This window comes from Silurus meridionalis, chromosome 21 (genome assembly GCF_014805685.1).
Source record: "Silurus meridionalis isolate SWU-2019-XX chromosome 21, ASM1480568v1, whole genome shotgun sequence".
NCBI lineage: Eukaryota > Metazoa > Chordata > Actinopteri > Siluriformes > Siluridae > Silurus > Silurus meridionalis.
The window spans coordinates 3,302,050-3,324,307 of NC_060904.1; the positions used below are offsets into that span (position 1 = coordinate 3,302,050).

General features: G+C 38.5%; 3 protein-coding genes across 3 annotated transcripts; all 3 read right to left on the minus strand.

Annotated features, from left to right (window-relative positions):
- Positions 1-508: 508 nt before the first annotated feature.
- Positions 509-4,073, minus strand: klhl40b (kelch-like family member 40b). Its single transcript, XM_046834147.1, has 6 exons — positions 2,255-4,073; positions 1,850-2,010; positions 1,662-1,769; positions 1,387-1,572; positions 1,153-1,302; positions 509-730 (listed from the first exon to the last, which is right to left on the minus strand). Exons 1-6 carry the CDS (start codon positions 3,377-3,379, stop codon positions 619-621), a joined length of 1,842 nt encoding a protein of 613 aa, XP_046690103.1. The 5' UTR covers positions 3,380-4,073; the 3' UTR covers positions 509-618.
- Positions 4,074-4,695: 622 nt separating this feature from the next.
- hhatlb (hedgehog acyltransferase like, b) lies at positions 4,696-12,428 on the minus strand. Its single transcript, XM_046834148.1, is given in 15 exon segments — positions 4,696-4,941; positions 4,943-5,031; positions 5,197-5,338; positions 6,280-6,481; positions 7,193-7,228; positions 7,312-7,456; positions 7,542-7,713; positions 7,909-8,118; positions 9,112-9,306; positions 9,572-9,685; positions 9,777-9,844; positions 10,412-10,549; positions 11,286-11,332; positions 11,953-12,055; positions 12,137-12,428. Coding segments are annotated over 12 exon segments (1,596 nt in total). The 5' UTR covers positions 10,521-10,549; positions 11,286-11,332; positions 11,953-12,055; positions 12,137-12,428; the 3' UTR covers positions 4,696-4,827.
- Positions 12,429-13,387: 959 nt separating this feature from the next.
- Positions 13,388-22,229, minus strand: gars1 (glycyl-tRNA synthetase 1). Its single transcript, XM_046834094.1, has 17 exons — positions 21,935-22,229; positions 20,363-20,464; positions 20,055-20,157; positions 19,790-19,931; positions 19,310-19,398; positions 18,569-18,645; positions 17,881-18,026; positions 16,918-17,067; positions 16,673-16,835; positions 15,627-15,791; positions 15,423-15,530; positions 15,187-15,332; positions 15,025-15,110; positions 14,479-14,588; positions 14,304-14,397; positions 14,036-14,226; positions 13,388-13,847 (listed from the first exon to the last, which is right to left on the minus strand). The coding sequence occupies exons 1-17, from the start codon at positions 22,199-22,201 to the stop codon at positions 13,722-13,724; spliced, it is 2,265 nt and encodes a 754-aa protein (XP_046690050.1). The 5' UTR covers positions 22,202-22,229; the 3' UTR covers positions 13,388-13,721.
- Between the last annotated feature and the right edge of the window lie 29 nt (positions 22,230-22,258).

Here is a 22,258-nt window from a genome sequence, read left to right on the forward strand (position 1 = left end):
AATAAAAAAAAAAGGTTACTTCTTTAACATATTTTAATGGATTTTCCCACCAAATATATAAGAGCCAGAACTCAATCAAGTTGACTGATTGAAAGTTTTTACATTTTTGTTATAAAACCAGTCTAGATTATGATTAAATAACCCATCAATTTAGAAAATCTGAACTAAGCAGAGACCCCTTTCATTTAGACCCTCTGTATTTTCAGGCAACTGTTTCTAAAGATGGAGATTACACTTTAATGGTCTACACTAATTATTTCAGCTAGTATGTTTTGGGTTTTTTCGGAAACAGGAAACATGCAGATTGATTAAATGTACACCTGATTATTTTGGGTTTGCATTCGTTTTATTTAGCTTTTGGTCTGATATGGTAAGCACAATCAATCAGTAATAAACACTGCTAATATCGGTGCCTTCAGGTACTCGTTGTTGCCAAAATGTAGTTGATATAAAAAAATTGATCTAAAAACTAGTCAATGGAAAAAGCATTTTTTTTGTTGTGATTCTATTTTTATAAATCACAGCTGCTATCTAATGAAGCCAAACTTAAAAAAAAATACAAATAGAAAAAAGAAACAAAATAAAATGCTGGGACTTCAGTGAACACAAACAATTGTTTTACATTTTAGTGAGTCTCAGTGTGTTTAGACGAACACCCAACACTGTGGCACCTGAAGCGTAGCGAATCTCTCTCAGGACGCCGTTCCACTTATTCTCGCTTTCGTCATACCTGTAAATAAACAAATGATGTCAGATTTCACTCTTATTTTATCTATCCATATTATATATGTTTAATGTCGCTCTTTTGCTATTAAAATGGTAATAGTAATGTCAGAGGTGTCCATGGATGTTGTCTGGGATTTGATGATTTAAAACTAAAAAATGTTTAAATAAATAATGCATGTTTTTTTAATGATCCCAACAACATTATACCCCATAAACATATGCATATACAACATATACAAGCTCCATGTCTTCATCGTGATTAAAGTGTGTTCCAGTTGTAGGTGTTTGTATGTTGGTGGTCTATTTTAGGTAAGTCTGAGGCACTGGGGTTTCTTCTTGGTACATATTTTATTTGCAGCTGTTGCACCAATTCTAAAAATCTTTGACGCAACTTTAGAAATGTAAATGTAAATCCCAGTACTCTACCTCCAAATGTCACTCATCTCTCTTGGTGTGAGCTCTTCACTGTTTTCACTGGGAAACATAGCGAAGCCACCAACAGCATAGATGCTATTACCCACAGTGATCAGGCTGAGTGAGCTGCGCTCCTGAGGGAACTCCACAAACTCAGACCACCTGCAAAAGATCTCATTTAGTCAATCAAATTACATATATATGGATTTATATATAGTTTTTCTAACGATATTGTGTGTCACTGACTTGTTCGATTTTATGTCGTAAACCTCCACGGTGTCAGTGAGGCCGTTCTCTGTAACACCTCCAGCCACATAGATCTTGTTCTTATAAACAGTGACGCCAAACAGCGATCGCGCCGTCTTCAGGGGTGCAAGATCCTTCCATTTAGCGTTCTTTACATCATAAGCACAAACACTGTTCAAGCACTGTCTACAAGTAGGACAAGAAGAATTCAAGTGTGAATACAATAGATGTCAGAATTTTCCAAATTTCAGGAGTTTTATTTAGGAAAAACATACTTGCTGTCTCCTTTTCCTCCTATTACGTACACTATTCCATCATGAGACACCGTTCCATGGCCATATACCGCATAGGAAAGTGGAACCGACTCTCCCCATTTTAAATTTCTTAATTGAAAATAAAATAAATGATAACTTCCTTCAGTAATCGCATTATGATGCATGTTTCTGCAATGTTAAATACTTACTGTCTGTCATAAACCAGGACCGAGCATAAAGTTTGCTCTCCCTCGTTTAACTCCTTCCCACCGATTGCAAAGATGCAGTTTTCTGCTTCACCCATGCCAAACAGAAAGCGCGGTGAGGGCATGGGGGGCATTCCAATCCAATCTAAACTTGCAGAGTCAAACTGTTAGGGGTAAAATGTGATTCTAAGGTCAACACGTATAAAATATAATTGTACAAAATATAGAAATAATTGCAATTATATTAATTTTATATGTGCTTCCAGGTATATATATTGGTTGAATAAATAAGCAGCTTGAAGAAACTGATGAAAGAGGTGTTGGGGACAACAGGGACGTCTTAAACATGTCCTACATTTTCTAAACAAAACTAAAAAAGGGCTAGATTGAATGTTATTGGGTCTGTACCTGTAAGAAGTATGAGCTAAGCTGTTCCTCTTCATTCTCTTCATTGAAGAAAAGTCCACCTACCACAAAAATCTGGTTCTCTTTGGTTACAATGCTGCAGTGATTTTTTGGAACCTGGTTGGATATTGTTGCCATATAGCAGTCGTTTCCAGTTGGGTCATAAGCCACTGAACTGACATCAGTTATCATAAATATTAAGTCTCTGAGGAACATGCCAAACCTTAAATTATCATTCAGGATTCCAGGAAGTAACTCTTCCTGATCTTCCTCTTCCTCTTCACCATCTTCTTCTGTCTTTTTTTCTTTGAGTTTTTTATTTGTCTTCTTAACCTCTGGAAGTTGTCCAGCATAAGCGTTTTTAACCAGCTGCAGCTTCTTGGTAATTTCAGGGTTAGATCTCAGCCACTCGTGTTGCTCCACCTGTTCTGTGAAAAAGTCCTCAGGAACGAGTCGGAAGCGCACACAGTCCAGTAGTTTTGGGAGTTCCTCAAAACGCTTGTCCTTGTCATGGCCCACCCACTTGATCACAGCCTCAAATACGGCCTGCTCTGTTTCCACATTCAGTGAGTCTGAGGCCAGGATTGCCCCTAATTCACTGGAACTGAGCTGTAGGAATTCCTCATCTCGTGATATCAGCTGAAAACGCTCACAGGCAAAATTCCGGGCTGAGACAGCCAACCGAGGGCAGTCAAGCATCAGTCCCAGGCGAAAGATTGCCAGGCAGTTGCTCAAACTCAAGCGCTTCTGAAGAAATGAGACGCATACTGTAAAAATGGAAGGGATTTGGAGCATGTTGGCGAGTGCAAAGATATCTTGGACGTTTTGCTCGGTCACATTGATGCTTGACGTGTAGAGGTATTTTAGAATCATACCCATGACGCCAGGTTCAACATCCTCCAGGACAATCTCATGCTGTTTGCTTGCTTCTACGCCTGATTTAAAAAACGCCCGGAAGTAGGAGCTACAAGCAGCCAGCACCAGGCGATGGCAGGGAAACTCCTTGTCCTTGATCTTCAGCACGCAGTCTACCATGGTGTCATTTTCCAGCAGGTCGCAGAGGCCATCCTGCAGCAGCGTCTGCTGGTATAGTCGAGGCTCCTCCATGGGGTCTATCGGCAGAGCCATGGCTTCTTCAGTTCTGTTCTAACCTAGATTCTCTTTAGTTCTTCAGACAGTATTTACACCAGCTCCCCTTGTGTCAGCGTCCAATTCAGAAAAATGAGGCAGGGCCTGGTAAGCAGACTTCCTCAGCTGTCCCAACATTTCAACCAAACTCTATCTAGAAGCCTATATATAGGTTAAGCCCTCAACGAGTGTGAAGGCTATTCTGGTCCATGAGATAAAAGCACAACAGCTGACACACTGCCTCCTATGAGGCAGCAGCTTTTCCTGAGTCATACGGACATAGGGCATAGGTGAGATCAGTAGTTTAAACTGTTAATACTACAATCTCATTTATCTGGGGTAGCACTGCGATCACATGCGTTCATTTTAATGCCATTCTCAATACGGATCTCTGGAAGGTTCCATATACTACTTTACAGGTGTCTTTTCTTTTTTCCTCTTTGTGAGAGCCCTCTGTAGGAGTCATATGTTCCACAACATAATCACCTTTCCAATTCGTTTTTTAGTTTAATTAGTACTTACTAAATATTGTGCTTCAAATTCTTTAACCTTCTGAATCTTAGTTTCTCTCATCTTGAGGATTAGTTTATTATTATTTGTGTTTTATTTAGGAAAGAGTTCTCCTTTTTTGTTATTAGAATGTGGAACTTCTTAAATCCTACTACAACAAATTTTATTCTAATGTGAAACATTTATTTTTAATGTATAAATCATCTCAATGTTAATCAGCACGCTATGATCATTTTAGTTTTAGAGATAAGGAAACTAGTGAAAGTGAAATCATACAGATCTATATTATACCCACAAAGTTAGCAGAAATCTAATAAAAAAAAAAAAATCTTTTTTGTTCAGAATCTCACAATAATAATAAATCAAAATTATAAATAAAAAAATTATCTAGAATATATAAATTTTACACACAACTCTAAAACCTGTGTTTATCCAATTTCACAAATGTGCTAATTGTAGTTGTAAACTTACAGGAAAATCCTTATGCATATCACATATTGTACATAAAAATATAAATGTATATATGTACAAAGATTGACATTTGACACAAAATTTCCATGCAAAACTTTAGAGCAGATTAAATAGAAATAGAGATTCCACCCTGTATAAAGAGTGTAACAATAAAAATCATAACTAAGAGTCATTATGTGAATCACTTTTAGTTAAATGAAGGCTGGATGTGTCAGAGGACAATGGATAAATGGGTGTTTAAATTATTATTAGAGCAGCTTTTTGTCACATTCTACTCATGGGAACTTATACACAGTACAACACAAAGCTCAGTCATAAATTTAAGCACTTGGAAATATTGTTTCAGTTTTTTTTTATTTCATAGACCAAGCTAGAGTTTATATACCCTTTAAATACAATCTATCAATCTGCAATCTTCAAATAAAGATGTGTAATTCTGTATTGTTGTTGGGGTTTTTTTTGTCATCCTACTCTGATTTTTCTTTGTTGGGATCCACAGCAGTGGCTGAGGCCTCAGTTTGGGGCGTGATGGTGGTTGGAGTTGGCACAGGGGCAGGATGAGGTACAGGATCAGGATCATCCAATCAGAGCCTGCTTCCTCTCTCTCTCTTTTATAACCTGCACCAGGCAATAGGTCACAAACATCACGGTGATGGTGGTTAAGGGGAAACCTATAAGAAGCAGAAAGGTTAAATTTTAACTTTAGGTGCACTACAATTAAAAGTAAGGCAGTATAGAAAAAAATTGAATTGCAAATTTCGTTTCTGTTAATATTAAAAAATAAATAAATGAATTTTATATAAATGACCTTTATATAAATATAAAGCTATTTTTACCTTTCAAAAGTAATCTCTTGGCAACAAGCTTCACAAAGTCAAGACTGTTGAGGATTAGGAGGTTGTACAGAACAATACACCAGAAGTTGAAGGCATTAAACACTGCTCTAATTCTGCGAGACATAGATTCAGACATCGCCGTCTGGAGCAGAAAAATAAAAGAATACATTTAACCCAGATCAGATTAACACAGGTCAAATTAGAGATACATGATAATGGATAAAGAAACCATTTTTTTTTTTCATCTATTAATTTAACTATTCAGCTAATTTGGTGCAAACTAAACACATAGTTTCATAATTTATACTTCATAAAGTGAATAAATCACTCTAAGACATTATCCATAAACAATCCAAACCAGAGGTCCCCATTCACTGGGTTGTGACCGAGTACCAGGTCATGGAAGAGTTGCGACCGGGTTAAAAGTACGTTCTCTGGAACATGTCTATAGAAATGGCACTATATTATTTATATTAGATTTTTTATTATATTATCATTATCATCTCATTATTTTGTATTCTTGTTTATTGTATGCAGTTGCTATGGAGACCCAATTTATCTATTTCATACAAATTAAATGTTAAAAAAATGTATTAATGATGGTTCTGATCTGAAAGATATATTTGTGATCCAACGCCAAAACAAGACTGTATCACTTACAATGTCTGTAAAAAAAAATAAATAAATGTGTATTTAGTTCCCCAGTATCATAGAAATTAGTCATTTTATTACAGTTATGATTAGGATTGAAATATAAAGGATTTGGGATATTTTATTATTTGTTGAAAAAATGTAAATAAACAGTAAACTCACAGAAATAATAAAAGTACTAAACTGAAGACAATGTTTTTATTTTTAAGTAAATATTAAATGCAAGAAAATTAATTAATTCAATTACTATGCACAAGTTTAAATAAAAACATTAAAATTTTTCAATTAAGTTTTTAATGCTGTGGCTGCTTGAGATAAATAATAAATCTGTAATCCAGCCTTGATTGATGTTTCAGAGCTTCTTTAAATGAATTTACTCCAAGTGCATGTGTCTTTCTGTGATTCTTCTCTCCACTTGCTCCATGTTCTTACCTCAATGGTAAAGAAGGGCTCCATCGAGAAGAACTTGGCCATCCACAGCTCAAGGTTGAGGCCGAAACAGTTGAAGAAAGCCCAGATGAAGATGACCCAGCCAGGCCCGAGCCACAGCGCCGCGATGGCATACGTGCAGAGTGAAGCGATCAACTCATCCAGCAAATCTTCATGTTTACCGCCGAGGTAATTATACACATACCTGCGAAGTTCACTTTCAGCTGAGTGCTGCAGTTTTACACACATTATCACTGCAAAGTAATTTGAACAGCCGATTCTGTATACACAGTAGATTGCAAAAATCGGAACACCCTGTAAACACAAATTACATTCAATACTATTGGTTCAGGTTTGAGGACCATTAGAGTCAATGTAAATATTTTATAGAATACTAAGTCATATTTAAGGGCAAACCAGTAGGCACTGTATTGTTATTCTAGCTTTTCTCCTTCTTCTTCATATACATCTCTGGACAAAAACTGTGGCAAAAAGTCTAATCAAACTTAAGCCAGACATGCCAAATCTGAGCCTAATTTGTTGTTGTGAACCTTGTTTTGAACCCTGGACTTGAAATGCTTGCAATGTACCCAACAATGTTTATTTCTATTAATGTTGATTTTGTCATGTTACTGAAAATGATGAGCTGCAAATTTTGTCCTAGTGGGAAAATTCCATCTATATTATATAATCTATGCCCAAAATCTAGATAAAATTAAGTGTTGTGTATTTCAGCATGGCGACTCTTAAATAAATAAAATACATTTTATATTCCTTTCAATTTTACATAATCATTTCTCAAATAGATAGAATCTTTTTTTCTTCTTCATAGTGATCAGTGACCTCTGTCTTATGGACCCTGTGGTAATTTAAAAACACATTACACAGATGAAGAAGAGAATTTTCTGAAACTTACTTGCAAAGCCACTCATTGATTCCTCGGTCAAAGTGCCTTTAGAAAAAAAGTCAACTTTCATGAGTTTATATTTAACACATTATAGTGAGTAAATAAAATACAATGAGCTATATACTGACGTTTCAGAGAAGACGTAAAGCATTGTGATGCATTTTGGAGGTTTGGGAGGATCTAGGTGGTCCAGTCTAGACACAGTGTTTATAACGCCAAACATCACCGCAGCCTTCACCCAGTCATATACCAAATTCATATACGCCAGACCCGCTGAGACGGGAGACACGACAAAAGTAATAATGTTCAGGAAATGATTATTTGAAACAGGAAATACATTAGAATTGTTCGCACATACCTATAGCCCAGTCTGAGAGATGTTTCAGCAGCTTCATATCATTAGGAAGGGTCAGAATATACATGAAGTGAAAGATGATGGCCACCATTATAATAGCTCCTAAGTGTAATAAAGCCTGGATGGAAATGTTCCACAACTCCCACTCTTTACGGCTCAGGTCTGGATTATTAGCCTGGTTGGGACAAGAAGACATGATCTTCTGGTGCAGTGACTGAAATTGCAACTAAACATGCATTCAGATACATTAAACTGTGTAAAACTTGTGAAAATAATCATCTAAGTTCCATAAACTGAGCTGGCATATGTGTGAGGTGGTGCAACAGCATAATAGGATATTTTGTGTGTTTCCATAAAAACATATTAAAACCTGGATATGGAACTTATCGAAGGTCATGATGGGTCCGAAGTAGAAGAAGGGGAGGTAGAAGTTGTACTTGAGCAGCTCCAGGATGCTGTAGTGACCCTCTTTCCTTTCACAGTTCTCCAGAGCAAAGCTCATGCAGCGCATGATGGTGAAGCCGCAGCCACCATAAAAGAGCACCGAGCGCAGGGCAAAGTCTCCGCTCACAAACCCAGCCTGGGATCAATGACAGGCATGATTAAAGAACTTCCTGCTGAGAGTTCACTAGAAGCTAGGATTTAGGAAAGTTGGGATCTGATGCACTGTGCAATGTGAAAAACTCTAATGAGAAACACACAAGACACTACAACATGTAATGGTGCCCTATGGCTTCTTTACAATACCTCTATATTACCTGTAGTACCTATACTTTACTCCATATTACCTATAGTACACATACTGCTTTATAGAACATATACTACACCACTATATTACCTACTGTGTAGTACTGATACTGTGCGATAGTACCTATACAATATTTCTATATTACCTTCAGTACTAATACTGTTCTACAAAACTAATACTATACCCCATATATTATTTATATAGTACCAATACTGCACTACAAAACCTATACTATACCCAATATATTATTTATAGTACCAAAACCGCTCTACAGAACCTATACTATACCCCATATTACCTATAGTACTGATACTGTCTTATAGTACCTATACAATGCCTTTATATCACCTACAGTACCCATACTGCTCTACAGAAACTATACTATATCCCTATATTACCTAAAGTACCAATACTACTTTATAGTACCTATAAAATACCTCTTTATTACCTATCTTTATAGTACCAATACTGTCCTCTAGTACCTATACCTGTATATTAAATACAGTACATTTACTATTGGATCTGGTTTACTGATTAGAAAGTCGGGGGTTTAAACCTCAGTTCTTCTAAGCTGTCATTGTTAGGCCCTTGAGCAAAACCCTTAACCCTATCTGCTCCAGAAGTGCACTAACATGGCTGACTCTGAGCTTTGGCCCTATATTCTTAAAAAGCAGTGATTCACAGAGAAAATTTCATTGTGCTGCAATATACATGTGACAAAACAAAGGCTACTTTTGCAGCTGCTCTTTATTATCCATAGCATAGGTACTATAACATATAACACTACATATAATACTAAAGATTTTTAATGTTTGCGATCTCTACCTGCCAGGAAACAAATGGGTCCATCTTAAAAGTGGCGAGCGTGATGAGTCCGGCGGTAAAACAGAGCCAGCGGAGTTTGACTAGTGAGATGCTGTAGAGCAGCACGCAGTGTGAGAGGATGAGCATCACATAGGTCCAGCCCATACACGTGAGAACGGCAAGAAGACCGTACACCATGAAGACCAGAGACCGGTACTGTACGGTTGAAGAGATTGATAGTGAGGGTGTGTGCTCTGCTACAGTATGCTGATTTTATTTATTCAGTTCAACTATTTACATTGTCCTATCATCACCCACTCATCATCCCCCCCCAATCTCACCATCATTTGTATAATTTCTATACTCAACTTCTTTTATAGCTTACATCTATTTGTGTGTTTAAAAAAATATGTACATTAATTATTGCTTTATACTGTGTAAATCAGAGCCTGTACACAGAACATGAATGCTTGAGACACACCTGAGGAGCCAACATTGAGCAGATCTTGGCGAATAAAACATGGCCAGACAAAGCAAAGACGATGTGCACGCGGAACGTAGAGAACCACATCATCCACTCAGAATCAGCCACGTCCTGAAACAAAGGGGTGATAAATTTTTCACCAGATTTATATTTCTATAAATCTGACTGGCATAACTAGAGCTAGAACGTGATTGAATCTCACCATTTTTCTGCCAAAGTAGTACCATCCGGGCTGGATGTTGGACCTGAAAGACTTTCGGTTTTCATTGGCTTAAAAGAACATCAAAATAAATAAACGAACAAACAAATAGATTTTAACATATTATCAACAACGCAACATTTCATTGATGCCACCGTCATTGTAATATTAGCAATGCAAATGTAACATCTAGAACATCAATAGCAGTTTAAGATTCTGACATTTACTTTGTCACCTTGAATACATACAATTTCTCTCACTGATTTTGCTGTTGTCTTTGAATGCTTTTGAATGGTTTAGTTCAGGACCTCAAACCAAGCAAACAGTGTTACTATTCTATTTTTTATTCTCAGCCTTGTGTATTAATACTGACACATGATCCGAGCTGCATGGCTTGCATAGCTCTCAGCACCTGGCCCTACTCCACTGCCCTGGCCTTTCAGACAATACAACAGCTCACTGTGTTCTTCTGGATGGAGAAATAAATAACTGTATGGAAGGGGGAAGAAGGTGCAGGACGATGGCTGACCTGTTGTAGTGGCTGAAAAAAGGTTATACTACATACAGAATGATTTTGTTCAGGTTGGATTGGTCTGATCTGAAAAGTGTGTGTGTCTGTGTGTGTTTTTCAGACTTACAGCTGGACACCTCAAAAATCCAACTGGCAGCCCAGAGCATTGCCACGGACAGCACCACATAATAAAAATAGAGCTCATATTTGGGAAGAGCTGCTTTGATCCTCATCATGCTCAAGCAGAAAGAACACACACCAGGCACTTAAACACAAACAAATACATAATAAACAAATAAATAATACATCTCACTTTACAGAATTAAGATATATTGATATTAAAACACTTAGCATTTTGTAAAAAAAAATATTCATCAAACGACATTTCAATATTTTATTACTAAAATTGAAAGTTGAAAGTTGATTAAAAAATAATATATTTATTAGGAACTATACAACATTTCCAAGAACGGAGAAACATGCACTTTTTTCAGTAAATGCTTATAATAAATATATTAAACATTGCTCCAGAAAAGCTACTTTTATTGAAAATTGTTAAAATGTACATTCATTAAATAAATATCAAGTCACAATTATTCTGCAGATACACTAAACTAAAACTTTGCAGGAAGTTGCACTTATTTTACTAGCATGGAGTGTGGAGATATTGTCAAGGTTTGCAGTTGGATTGCCAAATCCAGAAAAAAAAGTCCTTGAGCATTAACAGAGGAAGAAAAAGTCATCTGTCACACTGAAGACTATGCAGCACTCCCTATTTATAACCGCAGCTTTTTTTGTCTTCACAATTGTTACGATTTGAACATCAGAATCGTTCCATTATGTGTGTTTTGAAATTTATCTTCAAAATGTACATTTTTGTTATTGCCTTGATAACAATGCATGCATGTAAAAATGAAATAATGGTTAAGTTTATTCTATTGCCTAATGATGAATAATTATGTAATCTGTTAGTAGGTAAAAGTAGCACCTGTTGTACTAACCTTGAGTAACCTTGCAAGTAACCAGAAATCTCCTTTAAATGCAAAAACTACAATACATTAAAAAAAAGAGTCAAGGATAAATCTCTAACACATCCAGAGCTGGTCAGGGGAAACACTGTGGCTCAAGCTGTCAAGCAGGGATAGTTAAAGGTGAACAGTTTTGTGAGACCGGACAGTTTCCCTCCCATTTGAGCTATTTTTAATCTCCCTCGGATTTTAATTACAAAAGAAATATTGAAATTTCAAAATTATGACTGATATTGTAATGGGTGCCATTCTACTTGAAAAAGACATTTACATTAACTTTTAGTCATCTTAAGTATAATAAAATAGTATAGTAAAAATCAATTCTTTTGGTTTGGGGGAGATGGGGGGGTTTAGTTCAATCTGGCAACTCTGAAGATAAACTGGGTTGTAAATCATTTATATGATTACATTTTCAGAGAGCTTGTGGTCAACATGAATCACTTCACAAAATTGAAAATGATTCTTTTGATTCATTTATGAATGTTATTATCACAGCGTTTAGATCTTGTTAACTCGACTTCATAACATTGCTATAATCATATAAAGTATAATTCAGCATTATGAAAGTGATCGAGTAGTCCAACCTAAAACATTGTCAGCAGGCATGAGAACAATAAGTAACATTAGCTGCAGGACTCACCATCTATTAGATACCAACCCAACGCATATCTGGTTTTCCTCACATGCTGAGAGGTTCCTGCATATCAGTGCCAATCCATCGACATGAATCTACTGTAAATCTACTGTACCAATGAAAAAAAGGAAACCAGCTGTATATAATTACACTTAAACAATATCTGTAAATGTATACAATAAATTCTTACCTTTATACTTCACATTTCCAATAAAAGAAAAGAACGTCTGATGTTCGGCTTGACGTTTCACCAAGAACAAGTTTCACCTGAATGTCAGAGGCGTGCTACACCTTAAAATACCTACGTAACTCATTGGAGGTACCTTAAGTTCAACCGTAACATTTCTAATTCACTGTAAAATATTTCATCCATTAGATTTGTTTTGAGGAACAAAGCTCTTAAATCAATTTTCACCAAACCCACTGACCTCCTGCCATGGTTGTAAAGATTGATCTTGGAGGTTGAACTTGGAGGCATAAGAAGCAGCAGCTCCAATTCTACTTAAAGTTGTTGTTCAGGAATTACGAGTCACTCCTGGATCTGGATCCCATCAACTATACACGTATATCCCTCACACTTCAAATAGCTCTTGTTCCTCCTCCATATGATCTAGTCTAGTTGACCCACAGGGCAATTAAACATTTTAAACCTTATGTAGATAAACTACACAACTAACACTAACATTGACAGATGCGGTTGCTAATTAATGTATTGTTAAATATAACAAAAAAATTATGCCATGTTGTATTTAAACTGTTTTGTGATTAGAAATTGTATTCCAAATATATGATCTAGAGATTTATTTCAGATACAGGATAATAGTGATAGAAAGTTTGTACTTCTTTTTAACTTTGTACATAAGTAAATTTTTCATGTATCAAAACATTTTACAGATACTTTACTATTTTCTGTTTGGAAAACTACATTTTTAGGTTTAATTCCTTACGCCTGACTTGTCTACACTCTAAAATACCTGACACAATTTGTGTTAAGATATGAAAGTTTGGTTTCCACACTTATATCCATATATATTAGTGAAAGAATTAAAAAAATACAAGTAATTTTGTGCTTTTACTGGAGTAACATTTAAGCACATTTGTATTTTTGGTCTACATCCACCAAAAGTGAGATCATTCTAGTTCACCACTTGTTTGCAAAACCAATTGTTAAATTTTGGAATAAAATGTTTAAAATGTTAACAAATACTTGAGTATGTAGTTTTTAAATTCCTATCAACAGCATAATGATGTATTTTATAAATTAGAACTTAAAAAGCTATTACTACAGAACTGAAAAATAAGACCCTAAATGGACATCCTTGGACTCCTTGGTGCCTTCAAGCCACTACAATCTGGTATGAGTACATCATGAGTCAACGTCAGGTCATCAGGTCCGATATTTATATTGAAAATAAAAAAATTAAATCCACCACACAAAAAGTTTGAGGTCCAGAAAGTGCTGGCACTGATTTATTGAACCAAACATGAACTTCAGTTTGCGAGCAATTTCAGTGAAATCCACAAAACTTCCAGTTTTCCCTAAACATGCCCTTTTACTGAAGCGTGGCCATTAACAACGTTTGTCTCGGTGACTATATAAAGACATCTTTTTAACGATTTGATAAGATTGATGTAATTAGAACGATAACAGAGTGCATCATTCACGATGACAATATTATACAGGAGCATTTAAATTGTTCCTATTGGTGCAAGTGTAAAAAATGTGCATGGTTGCTCTGTGTGTAGGAGGCAGGATGAGGTAAGGCAGCTTTAATCTACTCTTCTGGTGTGTCCTTCTTGCTGGTCTCCTGACCCTCAAAGATGGGGTACTTGCTCTCAATCTCAGCCCATGTGGTGGTTCCGTTGGCGAGGTCTCGCACGATTTCGGGTAATTCGCGAACCTGAGGATATTGAGTGAAGTGTCAAACAAAATTTCTAAATCTAAAACTTGTTTTTAAGATATTGTGCTGATGAGGATCGCAGGCAGAAGACCAGTAAACCATAACGCCTCCACCACCTAGTGGTGATGCTCACTAAGGATTTTATCGAACAAAACAGGCTTTAACTATTAGCTGTGCAGAAACATTACCTCAGCTCTGATCTGCCTCATGGTGTCGCGGTCTCTCAGAGTGGCCGTGTGTGGAGTCTTGTTCACGGTGTCGAAATCGATTGTGATTCCGAACGCCACGCCGATTTCATCCGTTCTGGCGTAGCGCCTCCCGATCGAGCCCGAGGAGTCGTCCACTTTATGGGACACGCCAAATTTGGTCATGGCTTCAGCTGTGGAGAGGCCACAAGGTCAACTGATTCCGTTCACTTTAAATGATAATATAATGAAAAATTCAGCGTATACTCACATAATTCACGCACAAATGGTATGAATTCCTGATTCTGGCTCAGAGGGAGCACGGAACATTTGTAAGGTGCTACGACAGCCGGGAAGCAGAAATACTGAGCAGAGAAACGGCCACGTTAGTAATAAGGGATACAAAGGATACGCAATAAAGGAACATCTCAGCGAAATGTACTTACCGTTCTCTGCTCATCCCCCTCTCTGATGTGGAATGTGTGCTCGAAAATGCAGTACATGATTCTGCCAATACCGAAGGAAGGCTCGATGACGTTGGGGGTGATGTCTTCAACTGAGGAGAATCACAAACTCTTTTTTAGAATTCGAAAACTGGGAAATTCTCACAATCGGATATTTATTTTATACCTGGTTTCCTCATGGGTTTTATTCATTGTGTGCTCATATGACACAGTATCCTAAAATTCTATGCTGACAAAGTCTGAACATCCCATTTCACATCTAAGGGTTCCTACACATTTTTATTTCAAAGTTCCATACTTTTCCAGACTCAAATATGCCCAAGACAATATTTAACATCTGAAATGAAGTGGGGATGGAAAAATTAAAAACGAGACAACGAATGTTTGTGTACCTTTAGATTGTTGCATATTTAAGTGAGTTTCTGTTGTTTAAATAAAAAAGGTTTAAAATAAATAAATAAAAAAGCTTATAACACACAGGCTTTAACACCACATGGTTTGAATTTTATAATTTTTTTTTAATCTCACCATAAAGTGTCTTCTGGAACCTCTTGATGCTCACCATGTCCTTTGTGAGTTTGAAGGTCTTGCCTTCGGTCTCGATGGTGAACTCGCTGCACAGAGCAACATCACACTTAGAGGACATCGTAACCCGTTTACTTATTACGTCAACGTGAAATGGATTCTCACCCGTTCTCGCTGAGAAGCTTCTCCTGATCGGTGATGTAACACTCGTCACAGATGGCGAGGTATTCCATGACCAGCTTTGCATCTTTCTTGTATTCTTTGCCGATGACTCCCTTGTTCGGCTCAAACTGCACCACGTTGACGACTTTGTGTGAAGCCGTTAAGGACAGAACCGATTCAATAAACCTAAACCTGACTGAACAAATCCCATAATGTGCAATGTTTTAATTCAAGGATATAGGTTCCTTCAGAGGTTTCTCAGCTACCAGGGGGACCTTGGTAGCCCGTGCGTGACATGTGAGGTCATAGCATGAGCGGTCGGCACAGCCCACTATTTCGATCCAGCCCTGCAAGCCAAGACACACAATAAACCAAGACGCTTCGGGGTAATGATTTTGAATGCATAAGAATATTTTCACAGTTTAGGAAGTTTATTTTCTTACGTAGGAGGTTTTGGCTTCAGCGTCCCAGCAGTCACAGGCATAGTGGGCCATCTCGTTGTCCATGTGCTGACGGAAACGCACTTTATCTTTTGCCAAACCGACTCTGGTCAGGTAGAGGTAGATCCTCCCGATGAAGTAGCCCAGGACAGAGTTGTTGATAACACCCTGAAAACAAACAAACAAACAAAAAAGGTAAAAGCTTTTAAAGACATTTGACACTAAGGAATTTAAAGATGGGGTCTGAGCGCGGCCTACATCTTTTACAACAGGAAACATTTTTTTTTTCTTTGGTACAACTGTGCATCAGAAAAATAGACGCCATCTGTTAAAAGTCAGTGTCCAGGCTTGGAGAAGGAACCACTGTGCCAAGAGTAACTGGATAAACCCACAACTTGGACAAAGAAGCTGATCATAAAGCTGAAGCCTTCACAACCCTGGGCTGTATGGAAAAATCTGAGTGCCTGGAGTTGCACAGTGGTACATTTGGCAGAAGCCCAACAACCACTGAACATTATTCTCACAGTGAAGCATGGTGGTGGTCACATTATACTGATTAAAATCATTTTCTGTCATGGCTGATGGATGTTCAGACTTCGAATGGAGAAAAAATAAATAAATAAATAAAAAACTTTAACTATGTGACTTGTGATGGCAACTGGTTTCATTTGTTAAATAAGTTAAGAGTTAAATTCTAATAGTTTTTATTTAGAATATAATATGCTAAATATATAGAACTCCAAGTAATACCAGCTCATCTTAAAACACAGCAGCTAAAATATTTTAAATGGAAAGGTGTATTATGTAATGCGGTGTATGTTTTTGATATCAATGGTAATAAATAAATAAAGTTTAAGAACAACACCGCCCCCCCCATGAGCGATCAGCATTAAAAATAAGCATTATTTCTCTTTTAAGGCAATTCAATTCACCTCACATTGAATTACAGAAGCTGGTGCACGCAGAGGGAAAAAAAATCAAAAATCAAAGGAGAAACAGGAAGTGACTGAACATTTAATCCAGTAGTGTTCTTAAAACAAACACCTCACCTGCTCCACTGCATCCCCCAGCTTCATAATCTGGGCTGACTGACCACTGGTCTGTGCTTTGGACGAGTATAGCAAGATCTCCAGATCGGCGACGTTGGAGAATTTGGAATGCACCTTTTCATTTGGGTCGACGAAGTGCTCGATCTCAGCCATCGTAAACTCCCTATAAAGGTTGAAATTTAGATACGGTCCTTTACTCACAAAATGAAGACACGACGGTTGGTAATGAATCACAGCTCACCTACCTGACACGAATAAGACCTGAGCGAGGAGAGATCTCGTTTCTGAAAGAGTTTCCAATCTGAGCAGCAGCAAATGGCAGCTTGCCCTGGTTAAACTCCAACAGGCGTTTGAAGTTGAGGAAGATTCCCTGAGCAGTTTCAGGCCTCAGATAGCTGCAGAAATCAAAATAGTATAATATAAAGACGAGTAAGTAGAGGGATAAAACACGTTTAGGTTTTAGGTCATTACAACTACAGCGTTTTTTAGCAATAATCACAGTGTAATATTCACATTATGAAAATGATAATGTGCTGACAATAAAGACTTCTACCATATGCACTAAATTGTATACGAGTTGTTATCAAAATGTTTTGAGACAAGCTCCATTTACAAGAGATAGTCCCCTTTGCACAGCAATACAGCGCCCCTGTGTTCCTGCCAACTCTGGAATGTGTTCTGGAAGTCTTCTTTTTGAAGCGTGTCGAGCACCTTCTGCTATTCACACAGGATCTCTGCAATGGTGTCAAAATGGCGACCTTTGTGCCCTGGATCTTCATTTTCAGGAAGAGAGCGAAATCCACAGGAACCAAATCTGGCGAGTAGGGTGAGGGTGGCAGTGAGAACATGTTTCCAGCGAGAAGCTCACGTGTGAGGAGAGCTCAGTGGCAGGGTGCATTGTTTGATGTAACTTGCAGTCCGTGATGAAATCACAGACGTGGTAACGCACGTGGTCAGAATAGCTCTAGTTGCACAGGTCCAGATTTACACAGGATGATGTCTTTTGGCACACTGACTTATGGTCAGTGCTCCCTGTTACTGTGCATATATATATATGGTGGTCCACAAGCGATGCTCCATGGACTGTGGACCACCATAGAGCTACAGTCAAACTTACTGCTATAGAAACGTAACCTACTCCATCCAGCCAATCAGAAAGGTAGCTGTATTTGGTGCTCTTTGCACATTGGGCAGTGATCTCAACTCACCCTGGCATGTTCCCTCCAGGACCAATGGACGTCTGAAACATCAGGTTAAATGAGATGGGTGGTGTGAGGTCATTTCCTGTGCTGGGTGACTTTACTTTGTATGTCACAAACAGATTAGCTAGCTCCTGCTGAGTGTAGTTGTCCATCTGGAGAAAAAAAAATTTATTTACTTGCAAAACCATGGTGAAGAACAATGCAAAGTCCTGATAATGGGTTGACAAAGTGCAGTACACTTGGTAGAAACTGAATTGTGTATACAAAGTTTTAAATAACTATTGAGTAGATATTCAGTGATAGTTTTTCCGGGTTGCGTTATACGGTACGAAAACGGCCTCTAGAGGCGAATCACTGATGCCAATTTTTATTTGAAGTCTCTTTTTACCCCCCCTCCTCTGGTGCATGTTATTACATTATTTAGCCTGCAGATTTACACCAGCACATTTACCACAAAACAAACGCCACTGCTTATTTTAAATGATTACATTTCCGAGAAACAAAGATTAGCCACAGCAACTAGCAAACAAGGTCATATTCAGACCACAGCACTACCTAGAAGATTTCTCACTTCAACACAGTGTTTATTGCAGATTTATTGTATTCACTCGTGTTCTACATCTCAAACCTGCCTATTAAATACTTTAACATAAACAATTAGGCAGTAAGGAGAAACGGAAAATGCAGGACTCACCTGAGTGATGACTTCTTCCATTTCACTCTTCTTTTCTTGTGTGCACTTCTTGTCGCTCATCAGCTTCTGAAGGTGAGCTATAAAAACACCACACACAATTAATTATTCATTACGGTTCTTTTAAACATCTGGGCAATGCTAATAAAGAAATAACCAGGACTATAAATATCAATTCCTATACACATCATACACACAAGGATTCCCTTGAATTGCTGACTAAACAAGCAAAACTCATTCCATCCCTCAGATATAAACCACATCATAAACATCAGGGTTTCTGCAGGTTTCTAATACTAAGGTACTTATTAACTGTTTACTGAAAAAGAAGACAATCGTGGCCGTTTCATCCTGCCAAATACAAATGCTCATCTAATGTGTGCAGGGACATTCTGAAGTAAAATTAGGAAGGGACGCAGCAGAAATCGTTGACGCATCTGGTGAATGCATGAAGCTAGAAAGATCACGTTGCTTTGCTCATCAGGAAATGAAATTTGTGCACAGCCTGGCATTAAGGTGCACATTAAACTTTTAACTAAATACGTGCGTATAAATCAAGTAGTAGGCTGAAGATTTTGATCTACAATCACCACTTGCTAGCAAGAGCAGAAGAAAAACAGCCAGAAACCAATGCACATTTTGATTCCATGCCTAATTTCAAACACAGATCAGTGTGGGTGTGATTGTGGCCTCACTGCAGACGTAACATTCGCAAGTCTTACTGAGAAAACTGCAGACACAAACCCTTCAAGAGATGATCGGCACGGAAGCACTCTCCGTTCTTCACGTCTTTCACCATGTAGTCAGCGAATTTGTCCACGTGCCCTGATGTCCTAGATCAAGGCGGAGAATGAATGATGAAACATTTACTATCAATGAATTAAACTATATGGACAAAAGTTGGTGGACACCTGCCCATAGGGTTTGTATGTACTTTTTTTTTTTTTATATCCCATTCTCCATGTAGTCCCCATTTGCTGTTTAAATAACGTCTGCTGAGATGATGTTTCACTAGATTTTGTGTGAGATTTGTCTGAGTAATCTGGGAAATTTGTCTGGGAAAACACATGTCTATTCCCTTTCCTCCCTACAGGTGGCAGCAGAGTTACATTATCCCTGGTGAGACTGATTACGCTGCATAAAAAAAGTTCCTCAAAAAAACAAACAAACAAAAACAAAAAGCCCAGACAACAAGAAAATAACGTGGGGTTTACAAGCACTCACTTGAGGACGGGTTCAGGTGTGAGCATCGTGCAGTCGATCTCCAGAATCTGCTCCTCGTGGATAAAGTGCTGCCTCCAAGCCTGCAGGATGTTGTTCTTCAGAGCGCAGCCGACCGGTCCGAAATCATACAGACCACTTACGCCTGACACACACACACACACACACACACACACACACACACACACACACACACACACACATTCATCACAACACTTATACAGTACAGAGGGTGTAGAGTGTGTTAGGTAGCATGAGGTAACATTACCTCCATAGATGGCGAACGCTTGGTCGTAAAAGAAGCGTCTCTTCAGCGTGTCCTCCATCTTGACTCTGTCCACGATGTCATCTTTGGCCTGCAGTGAGAGCTCCTGGGACAGGGCGAGAGCAAACAGCATGTTGATGCAAGCATCATTCGATCTAAGCATGATTAGAACTAATGCACACTTGAGAGATGAACTTAATTCCTTCTGTCCCACGTGAAAGTTTGAAAAAAAGTTTAAAGCATGTGGTAAATTATTATTCGAAAAAAGTTGACATCCACCAGCGAATACACGATGAAATAACGGCCCACACCTTTGCCTCGAGGATCTTCTTCCTCGCTTTGAGCTCCGCCACAGCTTTAGTGACGTCCACGTCAGGAGCACCGTCGACTTTCATCTGACGCACCAGGTCGCCCTGCGCACGGGGAGAACACGGACGGTGAACAGGAGATTGTGTGAGAAGCAAAAATGAACATCACCACAGACGTCAGATGAAATTCAACTGTTGTGGTGGTTATTATAACATCTTATTAGAGCTGAATCTCAAACCACAACAGAGTAGTGTAGCGTCATACACTGTGGGGTCCTCTTAGAGTTGTGTAGTGTAGAGTTGTGTAGAATTGTGTGGTGCCCTGCACTGTGGTGTTCTGTAGAGTAGTTGTGTAGTTTAATGTACTGTAGTGTACAGATGTGTAGTTTAGTGTAGTGTAGAGTTGCGTAGTTTAGTGTAGAGTTGTGTAGTTTAATGTAGCTTACTGTAGAGTTGTGTAGTGTAGAGTTGTGTAGTTTAGTGTATTCTAGAGTTGTGTAGTGTACTGTAGTTTAGAGTTGTGTAGTGTACTGTGTTGTAGATTTGTTTACTGTACTGTAGAGTTGTGTAGTTTAATGTAGCTTACTGTAGAGTTGTGTAGTTTAGTGTGGTGTACTGTAGTGTAGAGTTGTGTAGTTTAGTGTGGTGTACTGTAGTGTAGAGTTGTGTAGTTTAGTGTGGTGCAGAGTTATGTAACCCTGATTTACATTGCATCCTGTATAAACATCACAGTTTTCCACATGGTACAAACAATGTTATCAAGATCTCCCTATTCATCCTGTTTCTTACCTTCTCACTCTCACACACACACACACACACACATACACACACACACACACACAGCCCGACGTTTCCATCACTTCACCAAGATGACATGAAATTTTATGAAGGGATCTATTTTGAAAACATTGGCTTTTTCCTGTAATTCATTTCTTTAGTAACAGAATTCTGTTATAGAGACACCGTGATCTTTTCTCCACCTGGTTATCACACCGCCTAGAGTCAGACCGGAGCAGCCCTACAGAGCAGCCCTACGGAGCAGCCCTACAGAGCAGCCCTACAGAGCAGCCCTACAGAGCAGCCCTACGGAGCAGCCCTACGGAGCAGAGAGTGAGATGAGATGAGATGAGATGAGATGAGATGAGACACAGTCGGTCAGACTGATGCTCAAACGTGGCAATGCAGCAGAAAGAGGAAATGAAATGAAAGTTTTCAGAAGAGGGAAATACATTTGTTAGAATTTAATCCGGATTGTGATTCAGATTAGAATCCAGATTAAATGGAGAAATGAGGAATTTGGCACACAGCCCGTGATAAACGTGGCAGCTCCTGGATAACAAGTCCAACAGAGCTGCTTGGTGCACATCTGAAACTGTTGCATATATCTACTTCCGGCTCCCCTGAACCTGAGCTTGGTGCATTTATTGCACTTCCGTGTGGACATTTAATATTAGAGTGAACCTCCCTATAAATTAAACGGAAGTGATTCACTGATCATCATCTCAATTATGACGTCATGTGCAAATCATGTTACTGATGCATGTTGATGAATGAATGAGACTCATGTTCTCAGACCTGCTCCTTCACTGCTTGTCTCAGTGGAGCCAGAATCTCCTCGATGTTGACGTCCATGTTTTGTCCTTCTCGTTGCTGCTCCAACCACAGACTTCTCTGCTGCTGCTTCTTCTTCTTCCCCAAGCAGGTCGACACAGAGAAAGGTCTAAGTACACGTGAAGCACAGAGCGCCTGAGGCTTGGTTGTAGTCCACGGAAGGATGAACCGGACGCCGGCTGAAATCTGCGCTCCGCACCGCAGCGCTGATGATGTCGCTCTGCGCAGCATGTGGGAACCGAGCGGCCGAACCGCCCTGTTTTTCCCCCTACCCGTATTCTGTAGGAA

Excerpts from the sequence above, each read along its gene's own strand:
- klhl40b (XM_046834147.1), bottom strand. The coding sequence starts at position 3,379 with ATGGCTCTGCCGATAGACCCCATGGAGGAGCCTCGACTATACCAGCAG. Across the intron at positions 1,573-1,661 it reads GGAGGAAAAGGAGACAGCAA|ACAGTGCTTGAACAGTGTTT; the intron begins GTATGTTTTTCC and ends TCCTACTTGTAG. Across the intron at positions 731-1,152 it reads GAGATGAGTGACATTTGGAG|GTATGACGAAAGCGAGAATA; the intron begins GTAGAGTACTGG and ends GTTTATTTACAG.
- gars1 (XM_046834094.1), bottom strand. The coding sequence starts at position 22,201 with ATGCTGCGCAGAGCGACATCATCAGCGCTGCGGTGCGGAGCGCAGATT. Across the intron at positions 18,646-19,309 it reads TGCCGATCATCTCTTGAAGG|CTCACCTTCAGAAGCTGATG; the intron begins GTTTGTGTCTGC and ends GTGTTTTTATAG. Across the intron at positions 15,111-15,186 it reads AAGCTTCTCAGCGAGAACGG|CGAGTTCACCATCGAGACCG; the intron begins GTGAGAATCCAT and ends TGCTCTGTGCAG.